Source organism: Piliocolobus tephrosceles, chromosome 14 (genome assembly GCF_002776525.5).
Source record: "Piliocolobus tephrosceles isolate RC106 chromosome 14, ASM277652v3, whole genome shotgun sequence".
Lineage (NCBI taxonomy): Eukaryota > Metazoa > Chordata > Mammalia > Primates > Cercopithecidae > Piliocolobus > Piliocolobus tephrosceles.
Window position 1 is genome coordinate 84,351,297 of NC_045447.1, and position 16,422 is coordinate 84,367,718.

The 16,422-nt window shown below is 35.5% G+C and overlaps 1 protein-coding gene across 4 annotated transcripts in view; it reads left to right on the forward strand.

Moving 5' to 3' along the window:
* The window catches only part of SMC5 (structural maintenance of chromosomes 5), a 108,046-nt gene that overhangs the window by 61,390 nt on the left and 30,234 nt on the right, over positions 1-16,422 (forward strand). For all 4 annotated transcript variants that reach the window (XR_002731819.3, XM_023213253.3, XM_023213251.3 and 1 more), the window contains exons 12-17: positions 3,300-3,394; positions 4,013-4,145; positions 7,100-7,273; positions 7,377-7,546; positions 12,564-12,687; positions 13,093-13,215. Coding sequence is in view for 3 of the 4 variants with exons in the window: in XM_023213253.3 (XP_023069021.1) it covers positions 3,300-3,394; positions 4,013-4,145; positions 7,100-7,273; positions 7,377-7,546; positions 12,564-12,687; positions 13,093-13,215 (819 nt within the window). In the remaining variant the exon portion in view is untranslated. The remainder of the gene's footprint in view (positions 1-3,299; positions 3,395-4,012; positions 4,146-7,099; positions 7,274-7,376; positions 7,547-12,563; positions 12,688-13,092; positions 13,216-16,422) is intronic.

Sequence of the window (16,422 nt, forward strand, 5' to 3'; positions counted from 1 at the left end):
ATGAGGTGTGCCTGTGGTTGCTTTGTAGAGTCCATAGGACTTTCTGTGTAGAAAGTCCTGTCTTTTGCACATAGGTCATTTTACTTTTTTTTCCTAATCTTTTATTTCTTTATTATTGTGCATTATTACATTTACTCATACCTCCAGGACAGTGTTGAGGAGAAATGATGTATTAGTCCATTTTCACACTGCTACAAAGAATTGCCTGTATTAGCCGGGCACGGTGGCGGACACCTGTAATCCCAGCTACGCAAGAGGCTGAGACAGGAGAATCACTTGAACCTGGGAGGCAGAGGTTGCAGCGAGCTGAGATTGTGCTACTGCAGTCCAGCCTGGGTGACAGAGTGAAGACACTATCTTAAAAAAAAAAAAAAAAAAAAAGAACTGCCTGAGACTGGGTAATTTATAAACAAAAGAGGTTTAATTGACTCACAGTTCTGCATGGTTGAGGAGGCCTCAGGAAGCTTACAATCATGGTGGAAAGTGAAGAAGAAGTAAGGCACATCTTACATGGCAGCAGGGGAAAGAGTGTGGGCAGGGAACTGCAACAGACTTTTAAACCATCAGATTGTGTGAGAACTCACTATCACGAGAACAGCGTGGGGGAAACTGTCCCCATGATCCAATCACCTCCCACCAGGTCCCTCCCTCAGCATGTGAGATTGTACTTTGGAATGAGATTTGGATGGGAACACAGAGCCAAACTATATCAAATGACAAGATTAGACACCCTTACTTGTTTCCAGACTTAGGAGGAAAGCACTAAATATTTCATCATTAGGTATGAGGTTTGCTGTAGATTTTCCACAAATGCTCTTTGTTAGGTTGAGAAAGTTCCCTTGTCTACCTGTTTTACTGAGAATTTTTATTATAAATGGATGTCAAGTTTTGTCAGATGGTTTCCTGCATCTGCTAAGATGATCATATGGCTTTTGCATTTTATTTTGTTAATATGATAAATTAGATTGGTTGATTTTTGACTGTTACGTCAGTCTGGCATTCCTGGCATAAACTCCGCTTGGTCATGTATACTGTTCATACATTGCTGGATTCTGTTTACCAGTATTTTACAAAGGATTTTTGCTTTTGTATTCCTGAGGGATATTGGTTTATAGACTTTTTTGTAATGTTTTTGTCAAGAGTTTGGCATAAGAGTTATGTTGGTACAGGCCGGGCGCGGTGGCTCAAGCCTGTAATCCCAGCACTTTGGGAGGCTGAGACGGGCGGATCACGAGGTCAGGAGATCGAGACCATCCTGGCTAACACGGTGAAACCCCGTCTCTACTAAAAACTACAAAAAACTAGCCGGGCGACATGGCGGCGCCTGTAGTCCCAGCTACCCGGGAGGCTGAGGCAGGAGAATGGCGTGAACCCGGGAGGCGGAGCTTGCAGTGAGCTGAGATCCGGCCACACCACTCCAGCCTGGGTGACAGAGCGAGACTCCGTCTCAAAAAAAAAAGAGTTATATTGGTACATAAAATGACTTGGGAAGTGTTTCATCCTTCTGTTTTCTGCAGTCTTGGTATTATTGCTTCCTTAACTGTTTTATCAAATTTATCAGTGAAAACATCTTAGTATAGACTTTTTCTTCATTAGAATTTTTATAGCAAATTGAGTTTCTCTAATACATGTAAAGGCTATTTCAGCCTTTTTTTTTAATCTTGCTTTAAATTTGGCAAAATGTGTTTTTAAGGATTTTTTTCCAATTCATCTAAGTTATTCATGTTTTTGGCATGAAGTTTTTCATGATATTATCTTTTTAATGTTTTAGGATCTTTCATCAGTGAATTTTTCATTTCAGCTACTGCATATTTTAGTTCTAGAATTTTCATTTAATTGTCTTTATTCTGTCTGCTGAGATTCTCCACCTGTTGATGATAATAAACCATAGTTTTCTTGAACATGTGTATATATATATATATAAAATAGCTACGTTAAACTTCTTTGCTAGTTCTAACATCTAGGTCTTTGTGGAATCAGTTCCCCTTAGTTGCTTTTTCTCTTGACTATGGTGGCATTTTATTCTTATGCTTAGTAGTTGGGTTTTTTTGTTTTGTTTTTGTTTTTGTTTTGAGACAGAGTTTCACTCTTGTTGCCCAGGCTGGCGTGTAATGGCGTGATCTCGGCTCACTGCAACCGCTGCCTCCTGGGTTCAAGCAATTCTCCTGCCTCACCCTCCCAAGTCACTGAGATTACTGGCGCCCCATACCACACCCAGCTAATTTTTTTGTATTTTCAGTAGAGATGGGGTTTCACCATGTTGGTCAGGCTGATCTTGAACTCCCGACCTCAGTTGATCCACCCGCCTCAGTCTGCCAAAGTGCTGGGGTTACAGGTGTGAGCTACCGTGCCCGGCCAGTACTTTTTTATTATATTCTGGAATCATAGGTAATAACACTGTAGAGACTGGATTCAATTGTCTTCTTCCAAAGAGACTAGAAGGCAGTTAACTTAGCTGGATTTAAACTCCAAACTCTTGTCTCTCAGGCAATGGACAGCAACTGAAATCTCCGGTCAGTGGAGATGATTGTAGTTGTTGTTGTTGTTGTTTTAGTTTTAGCCTTCCACTTGTTGCTTTCCTCCAGTCCCCTGGAATTTTTGCACTCATAGTTCATGGGGCAGCCAAGGATTTAGATGGGCGTTTATAGGCAGATTTTGAGGCTTCTCACTTTGCAGCTCCCTTCCAAGAATTTACCCTCTCAGTTTACAGTCATTCTAGTCACCCCAAACTCCATCCTTCCATCCTATGATCCCTCCAGCCAGAAAGACTGCAGCTTTCTACTGGAATTCTTTCCCCACTCCTGATGCTCCAGATTGGGGAATGCCCCCAAGCCACAAGCCACAAGCCACATAAACACAAATCTCACCTAGTGCTATTCTTTCAGATGTCAGCTCCTTTCCAACTTCTTTCTTTTGTCCATCTCCAGTGCCTTAAAATAATTGTTTTTAAGATTTTGGCCAGAGTTTACAATCATTGTAGAAAAGTTAGTCCAATACAAGATAATCTACCAATAATGTAAGCATAACTATCTCCCTTCTGTATTATTTTGAAGTAATTCCCAGACATTCTATTTCACCTGTAAATATTTTGGTATGTATCTCTAAAAGAAGTGGACTCTTTTTATGAAAACACATAACTATAGTATTATCACAGGAAAAAAATTTATACTAACATCTAATATGCCATGTTTGAGTTTCTTACCCGTCCCACAAATGTCAGTAGGAATATGGTAACTATAAATCGTTTCAGTAGAGAATATATGGTAATTAAAATAATATTTTCTTTTCCCTATATTCAGGTTCGTGACAACAAAAAATTAAGAGTAAATGCTGTTATTGCTCCCAAGAGTTCATATGCAGACAAAGCACCTTCAAGATCTTTAAATGAACTTAAGTAAGTCTTGAAAAAATTTATTAAGATTTATTTAAATATTGAATTATTCAACATTTATTGTTACATAAATAAGCTATTACAAGCTGTATTATTTCCTTTTAAGATCTCTTAAGTCGAATATAAGGAAAAATTTAGGCACAAGACCATGATATAGTTAGTACACAGCGAGTGTGATGCGATATGATGTTTCAAATCTGCAGAACAATACTAAACTGTTTAATAAAAGATGCTAAAGTAGTTGGTTAGTTATTGGGAAAAATGAAATGATAAATTATCACTTCATAATGCAGAAATAATTTCCAAAAGGACTAAATGTAAAAAATTTTAATTATAAAATAATTATAAGTAAATATCTTAACTTGGAATATAAATAAGCATTCTAAACATAATGGAAGAAATTTAAAAAGAGTAGTTTGTAATCATAAAAAGCTTAAGCTTTTCTGGTAAGCGAATAAGTCATAAGTGATTTGAAAATATAAAAAAAAGAAAAAAGACTTTTCCTGTGTCATTGTTGAAATAATGTGTGTTTTACTTATTGTTTTTTGGTGGTTTATCAACTCTCAGTTTTTTTTAACGATATTTTAAAAAGAAAAATCTAATCAATACTTTTCCTTTCAGACAATACGGATTTTTCTCTTATTTGAGAGAATTATTTGATGCACCTGATCCTGTAATGAGTTACCTTTGCTGTCAGTATCATATTCACGAAGTTCCTGTAGGAACTGAAAAGACCAGAGAAAGAATTGAACGGGTAAGGAAGTAGTGAATCATGTACTGAATCATGTACCAAAAATGTAGTTTTGTTAAAACTTCTTAGCTAAAGCAAGCAAAATGTGTCAGAATTTAAGTAAGTCTGTTGTTTTTAACCATGCAGAAATTATCTTTGTATTACTTTCCATATGACATAAAACATTGACTGTTAACTAATACATTATGAGAGGAGTGATGTGGAGTTAACTAGAATAAATACTTAATGCATTTAGGGTAATTCAGTAAAGTTAAAACCTGAAAAGAGATACCTTGTACACTACCCTGATTCTGCCTTGCTACCAAACCTATGTTAAAGCATTATATTAGTAGTTTAGTCTTTTAAATTATTATATGTGAGATTATTTTTAAGACAAATTATACTTTAGAATGGCAGGCTGAGGTATTAAACTGTTTTTGGTCAACCTTCCTTTTCTTAAAACTTATAATTAAGATTATCTCACGTATGAATGGCCACTCCTCATAGGATTTGTTTGACTAGTACATACAGCCACAGAAACTCCTAGTTTCTGTATTCTGCTAGTACTGTTTGGAATTGTATTCTTTACAATCTCTGTGACTCCAAACCATATACACTTTTATCACAGGCAGAAACAGAAAGGAAATCTCTCCTGGAACAGGTTTTTCCAGTATTAATACCAAGTTGCTGTATTAATACTGCTTATAAGCATCTAATAACCAATTATAGACCTAACTACTACTTATAATATTGAATTTATTAAAAAATATGTTTTAAATTTCTAACAACCAGTATATAAATATTCCTAAGATGATTCATTTGGGGGCTATCTATACTTCATTAACAGAAGATACCATTACCAACTCATTTTGCAAAAACAAGTCACTTACAGTAAGTTGCCTGCCTTTGATTAGAATTGTATCATATTATGGTAATCATTTGTGAAAACCAAAAGTAGAAGTCTCTGTGTGGGTATACTACTTTTTTTTCTTAATTCACTGAGGTTTAGAAAAGAGGACAAGACCATATGCATAGACCAAAGCAATTTTTGTCAAAGTTTTAAAGGTAGATGGGGCTCTCTCTGAAAGTAAGATTAGTAGGACTTTTCTGCTAACGCAGAGAGACAATAAAAAGGTTGATAAGGACTTTTAAACTTCACTTTGGGGCAGAAAGGAGCAATTACTTTTTTTGGAAATTTATTTTCCTTTTTGAACATTGCTTCAAGTTGAGTTATTTTCGTGTACTTTTACTTTTAACATTTTAAGTCACCTAGGGAGCTTTGACACTGCTGTTTGTGCTAGAGAAATAGCTTTGGAATTCATATTATTTATATTAAAAGTGAAATTGTTTTCTTCCCATTTCTTTTTCAAGTGTTTTCATTAATCTTAATCTCTTTGGTGTTATATACTGTATTTTTTAAATTCTCAAACACATCAAACACCTTATTGTCCCAATGCCTAACTCAGTTCTATGTTGTATATAATTTATGATGATATACTTTTCAGACATGTGTATGTACAAGAAAACCAAGTTAGAAAGTGTTTCAAGCACCTAGTAAAGATTATCTTAGCTATCTTTCAGAAGATGAAAACCTTTATTGAGGAAATTTACTGCCTTTATATCCGCAGTCCTTCTGTTTGAGACAATAATGGCTAGATAATGGCAATAATGGCTATGTCTCTTCCTCAGGATAAAAATATATTCTTTATGTTTTCCTTTATTATTAACTCTTAACATTTTACGTTCTCTAACAGTATACCCTATTTACGGAATTGTTCTCTCATTAATTTCTAAGATTCTCCCTTTGGTTAAATTGTCTGCTGACTTATTTAGCTTGAGATGTCACTTTTATGGGAAGTGCCCTTCCTTCACTAACTCTGTCAGTTCAAATCCAGTTTAAAACTCATTTTTAGGAGACTTGGATAGGCTAAAGTCATCCAGTCTATCCCTTTATTTCAGATTAGTCGGGATTTAGGATTTACGCTTGTTGACCTAGTGTGCTTAAATATGTCTTACCTCTTCACTTAGACTATAAACTTCTGGAAGGAAACAAGCCACAGTAGTATTACAATAGTATCTAAAGGTTTTTAGAGATTGGAAACAACCTCTAAAAATGCTCTGCATTGCAGCAGCCTACTCTATAAATATACAGAAATAGATCAAATAATGGTATACTTATGGTATTTATAATATATTTTAGTTTATGAAATCCATGTATAAATTCTTGAGAGAAAAGTTCTAAAAAAACTTTAAAAATAAGAAAAGGCTTTGAAATCTATGAAAAATGTTTCATTTTATGATTCTCAAATACACAGGAACTAAACATAAGATTATGTATCTTTGAACAGTATAACTGAGAGGAGGGGAGAGTAAATGACTTACCCAAGATAACATAGTTCAATGTACTGAGCACCCTTCTCTCCTGGTATCTCTTCTTTAGATGTAACAAAGCTCCAAAACTACTTGGGAGAGTCGTATAGTAGCATAGAAGTATAGCTGACTTTGCTAGTTGTATGGGCCAACTTTTTTGAAATGTTGTTGGATAGGTTAAAAAAAAATTACTAGACTCAGTGGCTCACACCTGTAATCCCGGCACTTTGGAAGACCAAGGCGGGAGAATCTCAGAGGCAGGAATTCAAGACTAGCCCCCGTAGGAAGCATGGAAAAACTCCATTTCTACAAAAATTGTTTTTAATTAACCGGGCATGGTGGCACATGCCTCTGGTCCCAGCTACTCAGGAGGCTGAGGTGGGAGGATCACTTGAGCCTGGGAGGTTGAGTCTGGAGTAAGTTGAGATGGTGCCACTGCATTCCAGCCTGGGTGACAGAACGAGACCCTGTCTCAAAAAAAAAAAAAAAGGGTATATCTACTGTATTTTGATCCTCCAAAATTCAGTTGGTCTGTATTTCTAATTATTTAGTACTTTAAAATATATAATTTATATTAGATGTGCACTAATTGTTGTTTTACATTATAGGTAATACAAGAAACCCGATTAAAACAAATTTATACAGCAGAAGAAAAGTATGTGGTAAAAACTTCTTTTTATTCAAACAAAATTATTTCTAGTAACACATCTCTAAAAGTAGCCCAGTTTCTCACTGTCACTGTGGACCTAGAACAAAGAAGACACTTAGAAGAACAGCTAAAGGTTGGTTAATTTGATGCGAATATTAGAAAATATTAACTGGATTTCTAATACTTTCACTGGAACAGTTTTTTAAATATGTTAACAATTTTTAAATATTTTATAGGAAATTAGTAGAAAATTGCAAGCAGTGGATTCAAGGTTGATTGCCTTGCGTGAAACAAGCAGACATCTGGAGCACAAAGACAATGAACTTAGACAAAAGAAGAAGGAGCTTCTTGAGAGAAAAACCAAGAAAAGACAACTGGAACAGAAAATCAGTTCCAAACTAGGAAGGTATCTTTTAGCCTGTTCAGGGGGGAGGCACAAATTACTGTATGGGAGAATATTAATTATACACTGTAATAACAACACCATTTCCACAAGCATGCTTTGTAGTAATTTCTCTTTAATCTTTAATCTTACTACATAAAACACAATTTTAGTCTATAGGGCAAAAGGAGATGAATGTTGAGTGTTACAAATTCTTCTGTTCTTTGAGCTGTTATTCCAGTCTCTGAACTCCTTTATATGCTTAAAAATTAATGAGGACCTTGAAGAGGTTTTGTTTACCTGGATTGTATTTATTGATATTTACCATATTAGAAATTAAAACTGAGAATGTTTAAAATATTCATTAATTTATTTTTTTAGGTAGAGATGGGACAGTAATTTATTTTAAAAATAACAAGCCCATTATATGGTAACATAAAAATGTATTAAAAATAACTGTTTTCCGGCCGGGCGCGGTGGCTCAAGCCTATAATCCCAGCACTTTGGGAGGCCAAGACGGGCAGATCACGAGGTCAGGAGATCAAGACCATCTTGGCTAACACAGTGAAATCCCGTCTTTACTAAAAAAATACAAAAAACTAGCTAGGTGTGATGGTGAGCGCCTGTAGTCCCAGCTACTCGGGAGGCTGAGGGAGGAGAATGGCATAAACCCGGGAGGCGGAGCTTGCAGTGAGCTGAGATCCGGCCACTGCACTCCAGCCTGGGCAACAGAGCCAGACTCCGTCTCAAAAAAAAATAAATAAATAACTGTTTTCCAGACAGAATACATTTAGTGAGAAGAGTGGCATTGTTTAACATTTTTGCATATTTCTTTAGTTGAAGTCAGTAGGTTTTTTCCTACTTAATTCTGTATTGAGTTTGTAGTGAAATGTTTGAGTTGAAGTATATGAAGGGAATCCGGCTTCCCATAAATATGCAGTTGGAAAAGGGAGGAGTATTTTAGACTTCAGATAATTGTGGATATTCTTCTTTAATACTACATCAAAACTTGCCAAAGTGTAGTTTAGTAAGGTTTAATTGCAGTGTAGAGTCTGAAACCATGTCAGTGATCTTGCGTACTCTTGTTACATTAAAATCCATTGCACTTTAGATGGCGCTTTTACTCGTGAATGATTTAGTTATAGCATGCATTGGTCATTTGGAAAATACTGGTTCATCAAGTCACATAGATATTTCAAATGAACTTTATCATTGGCAACAAATGTTGTCAGTTATTTTCCTTGAAATGACAAGCTCCCTTTATTCCTTTTTGGAAAAAGAAAAATGACCAAATAGCCAAGTCCAAACAATTATAGTTTGTCATTTTTTAAGTAAAAATGGTATTCCATGAAAAAAGTGTCTAGTGTAACTCCAAACTTAATCACACAAGTGCTTTTCCTTGAAACAACATTTATACTTTTGAATATTCTACAGATGTGTAATAAGTACAGCCTGCCCTCCATATTCGTGGGTTCCACATCCATGGATTCAACCAACCACAGGTCAAAAATATTCAGAAGGCCAGGTGCAGTGTCTCATACTTATAATCCCAACACTTTGTGAGGCCAAGGCGGAAGGATCACTTGAGTCCAGGAGTTTGAGACCAGCCTGGGCAACATGGCAAGACCTCATCTATTCAGGCAGGGCAGGGAGGAGGGAAGAAAGAAAAATATTCAGGGTGACAAAATTGGATGGTTATGTCTGTATGGAACATGTACAGACTTTTTTCTTATTATTCCTTAAGCAATACAATATAACAACTATTTACATAGCATTTATGTTGTATTAGGTATTATGAGTAATCTAGAGATAATATAAAATATATGGGAGGGTGTGCATAGGCCATATGCAAATACTACATCATTTTACGTAAGGGACTTAAGCATCTATGGATTTTGGAATCCTTATGGAGTCCTGAAACCAATCTCTGATGGATACTGGGGGACAACTATATTATGTACTTCCTATGTCATGACATTGAATATTAAAAATATATATACTTGAGATTTTGAGGTTTAATAAAATTTATGAATTTTACTGCTTCATCAAGGATATTAAGGGAATTTGGCATTTTTAAAAATTTCAAGTGCATGGCAGTGAAGAATCTAAGGACTAGTATACTTTGGTGCACTAGTTTTGACAGACTACCTTGATTTATTCTAAAGCACTAGCATTTTTACTCTCCATTGCTTTTACACCATCAGTGCAAATGTCAGCATGGTGAGAAAGGCAAATGATGCCCTGTTATTACCATGAAAACAGTTTTTAACTCATAGACTCCTGAAATAGTTTCAGGTATCCCCAGGAGTCTGTGGACCACACTTTTGCGAACCACTGCCCTACATGATTATCCAAAACACTATGTCCATTGAGTTCTGAATGGTAGGAGAGGGGAGCGGAAGGTGTAGGCAGAAAAATTGTCAAATTGGCTATTTTCTCTCTAGTTCTGAAAGAGAGTAGTAAGGAAAGAAAAGGTTATATTGATTTTTACAGAATAGATTTGGCACCTGAGGGTTTATCTCACTCATTTAGTTGCAGTCTTCCTTGTGACAATTATGTCTGCTTGGCCTTAATGGGTCACAGAATTCTGTGCAAAATGTGAATATAATATTGTCAAATGTCTCTTTTTTTTTTTTTTTTTTTTTTTTGGAGACAGGGTCTTGCTCTGCTACCCAGGCTGGAATGCAGTGGCGTGATCACAGCTCACTGCAGCTTTGAACTCGGGCTTAAGCGATCCTCACGCCTCAGCCTCCTGAGTAGCTGGGACCACAGGTGTGCACCACTATGCCCAGCTTATTTGTAGAGATGGGGTCTTGCTGTGTTGCTGGGGCTGGTCTCAAACACCAGGCCTCAATCAATCCTCCCACCTCAGCCTCCCAAAGTGCTAGGATTACAGGCATGAGCCACCACACCCAGCCAAAAGTCTTTTCTAAATGGAAAACTACTGGCTTGTTGTGAAAACCCAGTCACCCATTCTCAGAACGATTGTAACTTTTAGATCTTTTGTAGAAACCAGAATATATAAGGTAGGATAAAAGCTATTAGGGTATCAAGTCTGGGGAAAAGGCACATGGTTTCTAGTTTCAAGGTTTTATCCATATCCTACCATAACATAGCCCACAGCTTTTTGTTGTTGTTCTGACTTCTTGTCTATAGACTAAAGGTAGATATTAGTGACATAATATTTAATAATAAGTAACAGCTCATCTTGAATAAGGTTTGTTTACCTTGACTTAATATAGTTTGTATTCCTAAACACATTTAAAAATTGAATCATATTTGAAATGTATTAGGAAGATTTGTTCTTTGTTGTTTATGTTTTTTTAAAGCAAACAATTGCCCGTTAACTTCTAGTTTTAAAATTGGTAATGTGCCTTGGTTGTTTAAAGCAAGATATATCTATTTAGTCTAGCTTCCCAGAATTTGTTTCAACTTTAAACCTTTTTTTAAAAAACTTTTAACGCTTTCCTTCATTCCTATTCAATCTTCTGCAAAACGCTCAACTTTTACTGTGCAACTGCAGTATTGAACCCATTGTCTAAAACTAAACTTTCTCCTCATAAAGTAATGTTGATTTTTCACAGTAAGATGACTTTTCATACCTGTTACTAGCCTACTATCTCCTACTTATATTCACTTTAGACTACTGCATTGGTGATCTAGTTAGTGGACTCTGCCTGACTGGTCACTTCTCTATTTAATTCATCCAAAAGACTGTTGTAAAATGTATTTTCTTTGCATGTTCCTACCCCATTCAAGAATATTCATTATGAGGCCAGGTGCTGTGGCTCACGCCTATAATCCTAGCACTTTGGGAGGCCTAGGCGGGTGGATCACTTGAGGTCCGGAGTTTGAGACCAGCCTGGCCAACATGGTGAAACCCTGTCTCTACTAAAAATACAAAAATTATCTGGGCATGGTGGTGGGCGCCTGTAATTCCAGTTACTTGGAAGGCTGAGGCAGGAGAATTACTTGAGCTGGGAAGTGGAAGTTGCAGTGAACTGAGATTGTGCCACTGCACTCCAGCCTAGGCAACAGAGTAAGACTCCTATCTCAAAAAAAAAAAAAAATTCATTATGGGTTTCTACAGTTACTACATAAAATTTAATTAAACACTACTCTCCTTTAGGCAAGCTTTTATGATTATTCAAAATCTTGTTTTGCTCTACCCATTCCAACTTAATCTCCCTCCCCTCCCCAACATACCCTTCCTTGTACCATTCTGGCCACTCTCTACAGCACTCACTGAACTTATTTATTATTGCTTCCATCCTTTGTTCTTTTCCCTTGGAGGCAACATGATGTAGTGGAAAGAACATGGACTTTGGTACCAAACACATCTTAACACTTAATATCTGTGATTTTAGGCAATTTACTTCACTTACCTGAGCCTTAGTTTCTTCATCTTAAAATTGAGAACATACTATTAACTTTTAGGATTATTGTGTTGTGTTTTATTTTTTGTTTCTGTTTTTTAGCTATTAACTCTCCCCACTTAAGCTCCTTAAGGGAAGCGACAGTTTTGTAAACAATATTAATAGCAACAGAAACAACCTATATTGATTGATCAGTTATGGGCCAGGCACTATATTTAGTGTGTTACATGTGTTACCCCCCTTCCCCCATACATAAGGAAACAATGTATTACCTTTTTTAAGCTTCACCACAGCCCTATGGAGGAAGTACTATTATTATCTATAATTTATAGATGAGGAAACTGAGGCTCAGAAGAGTAACTTGTCCAGAGTTAAACTGCTCGTTAGAGAATGGCAAAGAGGAAACAAAGCCATCTTTCTGACTCCAGATCCTAAACAATTAACACAGGCATTACCTGGACTATGCTGGGGCACATAATATATCTCAACAGGTATTTTTTAATCCTGACTGATCACGCAAAATGATTGTTTAATCTAGGAACTAGCAGTTCATATGTCTGAAAAGTATTGCTAAATATATCCCAGAAAACTGCAGGAGACCAAAGAATTTGGGCTCAATGCTTGTGTTTAACCCTGATTTCTTCATCATTATATGTGTCATACAGTTTAAAACTGATGGAACAGGATACTTGCAACCTTGAAGAGGAAGAGCGAAAAGCAAGTACTAAAATCAAAGAAATAAATGTTCAAAAAGCAAAACTTGTTACTGAATTAACAAACCTAATAAAGGTAAGGTATTGTTTTAATTTTAGTCATTTTTTTACAGAAAATAGCGGGTAGATAAGATAGTAAAACCTTTAGAGGGAGGGAAGGTTTTGATTAAGGTTTTTGACATTTTAGTTATATAAGCAAGAGATCAGTTTCAGCTTGCTTAGTTGCTTGACATTTTCTTTAGAGGTAATAAATAGGATAAAAACACTCATTAAGCTAAATGTGTTTATACCAGATGACTCCCTTAAAAACAAAGGAAAATACTTTCTAAAAAATTATTATAAGAACTGAACTGTTTGAGAGAGATGTCAGGCACAATAGGAAAATTATTTTTTCATGGTTTATAATTTTGTTGTACAAAACTTTTTTATTTCTAAAACATAGGTAACATAAAAATTAACTCTTAGGGGTTTTTGTTCCTAGATTTGTACTTCTTTGCATATACAAAAAGTAGATTTAATTCTCCAAAATACTACAGTGATCTCTGAGAAAAACAAATTAGAATCAGATTATATGGCCGCATCTTCACAACTCCGTCTTACAGAGGTAAAATGTTTGCCTTTACTTTTTATTTGGAGGTTCTAACCTCAGACTAGTTTGAAAATATGTATCATGTGTCATCACTAGCAATATATAGTTCGTTGTTTTATTCTATTTAACTTACAAATTTAATGCATCATGTTGATGAGGAAGCAATACTTAAAATACTTAAGACAGGTTGAGTAACTTCAGCAATTTAATCTTTTGTTAATATCTGACTGTGAAATGATAAACAGAAATACTGGGTGGAGGGGAGAACATGTGATATGCCACATTAACTTAAAACCTAAAGGAGAGCTGGCAATAAGATGGTAGTGACAGTGGCATAGTTTTTGAATCTCCAAAATCCCTTCCCAAAAATAGAAGAGCAGCTAGAATAATATAACAGCAAACCTATGGACACCACGTATAACAAAACTAAGTTTCAGGGTATCCATACGGGTGTACTGCAGTACTATTCTGACGCTAACCATCCTGAGTCACTATCAAACTGTATACCCTAGGGGCACGGTTCCCAAAAAGACCACCGTTACTTCAGACACCATCTTCAAGTTTAGGGGTCCCCAGGTCACTTGTATTTCTGACCAACTAGCTACAAATTCAAGAGTTCCTATGACTCCCACTCAGATTCAATAATTGGATGAAACAACTCAGAATTCGAGAAAACACTTCTTAATGATTATAATTTTATTATAAAAGATACAATCAGGACTAGCAAAATTAAGAGACACAGGGCAACCAACATCTTGGAGGGTCCTAAACTCGAAAGTTTCTTTACTCTTTTCTTGTGCAATTAGGGTGCATCACCCTCCTCACACATCTCCTGGTTCATCAAACAGGAGGCTCTACCAAGTTTCAGTACTCAGTTTTCTTATTGGGGTTTCATTGTGTAGACATGGTTGATTGAATCATTGGCCATGTGGTTGAGCTTGATCATCAGCCCCCTTCCCTGGAGTTTGAGAAGTTGGGCTGAAATCATGTGGCTCAAAGACATGTGTATTGCTCAAATCATGCAGTTGATCTTTGTGGCATTTTCTACCCTCATCCTGAGTCTTATTCTTAGCATTAACTCAGGAGTGATCCAAGGGGCTCATGAGTATTACAGACTTTCCTATTGCTCAATTCCAAGAACTTTAGAGGAACCAGCAACAAAGTCCAGTCAAATTCTTTATTATACAACACCTGTGAACTCCAGACTACAAGTGGGTAAAATAAATCAGCAGCAGCATCAAGATATCAAGCATGGTATCAGCAAGGGAGGGCTCAGAGAATCTAAATATCAGATTGCCAGCATCCTGATCATATCTAAAGGTCCCATTAGTTGTAGAACGCTTCGAGACCAATTTGAGAGCAGCTAAAACTGGGAGGCAACTTTATAGACTTCAGGAAGTCTGGATAGTGCTTGGGTGATCTAGCCTTGTGAACTCTCAAACTAACTGAAACTCCTTTGCAGAACAAAACTCCTTACTGAAGAGAACTAGAGCTACATGATAAAGGAGATCATAAAATATATATTCTATGGTTATAAGTCTGACAGTGTAACTAAAGCACATTTCTCTGAAAATGTAAGAAGGGAAATAATGCAAGTAAAATAGAATATATTTACTGATTGTCCTATAGATATTTTCAGGAAATAAAAAGTAATTGCTTCAAATTAGATGTTTTGGGAGAGGAAAATAAGGGAGAATTTCAAAATTATTTATAGTGGGGAGCCAATAGATAGTATCCCCCAAAACTATTAAGGACATAAGGATATTATGTAAGATATTTGCATAATAATAACCTTTGGAATAAAAATAAAAACCTTCCTAAATACCAAAAAAATATACAAAGACAAGAGACTGGCAGGGCAAAAAGATCACATAACTAAAGACTAGATATTTTATTTACAGATGTAAGAGACATAAAAACAAATACAACATAAAACAGTGGCAGAGCTAAGGCCAAACATCAGTCATATTATTGAATACAAATGGATATAATTCACCTATGAAAATATTTTTTGGAAATAAATTCCAACACTGTGCAGAATGTGAGAGTTACATCTAAAAGAGTTTGAGAAAGCTTTAAAATAAAAGGATGAATGGGTGCAAGGGATCTTTTCGGGTGATGGAAATGTGAAATTGGACTGTGGTGATGTTTACCTAGCTCTGTAAATTTACTAACAGTCACTGAATTGTACACTTCAAATGAGCAAATTTTATGGTATGTAAATTTTACCTCATGAAAACTTAAGTAAATGGAGGAGCAAAGGTATACCAGGCAAATGGAAATACAAATTTTAAAAAGCTTAAATATCTCAATATGCTGCTATGGAGTGATATATATATTCTTAGGTCTAAAAAAGAAAGGAGAGAAAACTTTATAGTATGTTACTATCAAAGAAAGGATCAGGGAAAGTGATTATTATGCCTTTATGTTGGCTTATTTAAAAATTACAGTGATAAACCAGAATCTTTTTTTTTTTTTTAACTGGGGGTGGGAAATGACAAGGTTAAAAGCTACACTCATCTAAATAGATCTTGTATTTTTTCCACTTTGGAACCATCTGCCAACAAAACTAAATGAAATTTTCCAAAAAGACAAGCTTAGTAAAAGCACAGTGAAACAAATGCATCTAACTTTGTTTTGTTAGCAACATAGCCTAACAGAGAAAAGTTATTCCAAATGACTATAAAACACTGTAATGATTCTAAGGGCAAAAAAAAAATTGCAAAAAAAAATCATGTACTCTTTTCAGTAATCATAATGTTAATATTTGTAATATTATTCTGAAAATATTATAGAGTAAAACAAATAAGTAGTTACGTTAATGTAATTACTGTTTTTAGCATAAGAGAAAAGGGATTCAAATATAGAAGAAGTAATAAAACCTTAAAGCTTTTAATTTGAATGTAAATATCAGAATGAACTCAATGTATTTTCTCAAAAAAACAAACATTTCCTAGCTTTGGCTATTAAAAAGACCTAGATTATGACCTCTCAATACTATTTTTCACTAAAGTGGCCCATTGGAAAAATGGCTGATTTCAGGTCCAGGAGAAGAAATGTTTATATGAGATTAGCCATGATCATCTTGTCATAACAAAAATCAAAGAAATTATCAGAGATGACTTGGTTATCAACAGGACCCAGGAGCCTACATGAAGAATCTTTTACCTGCCATACATGAAGAAATAATAGATGGAAACTTATAAAAAAAATGTCTAAATG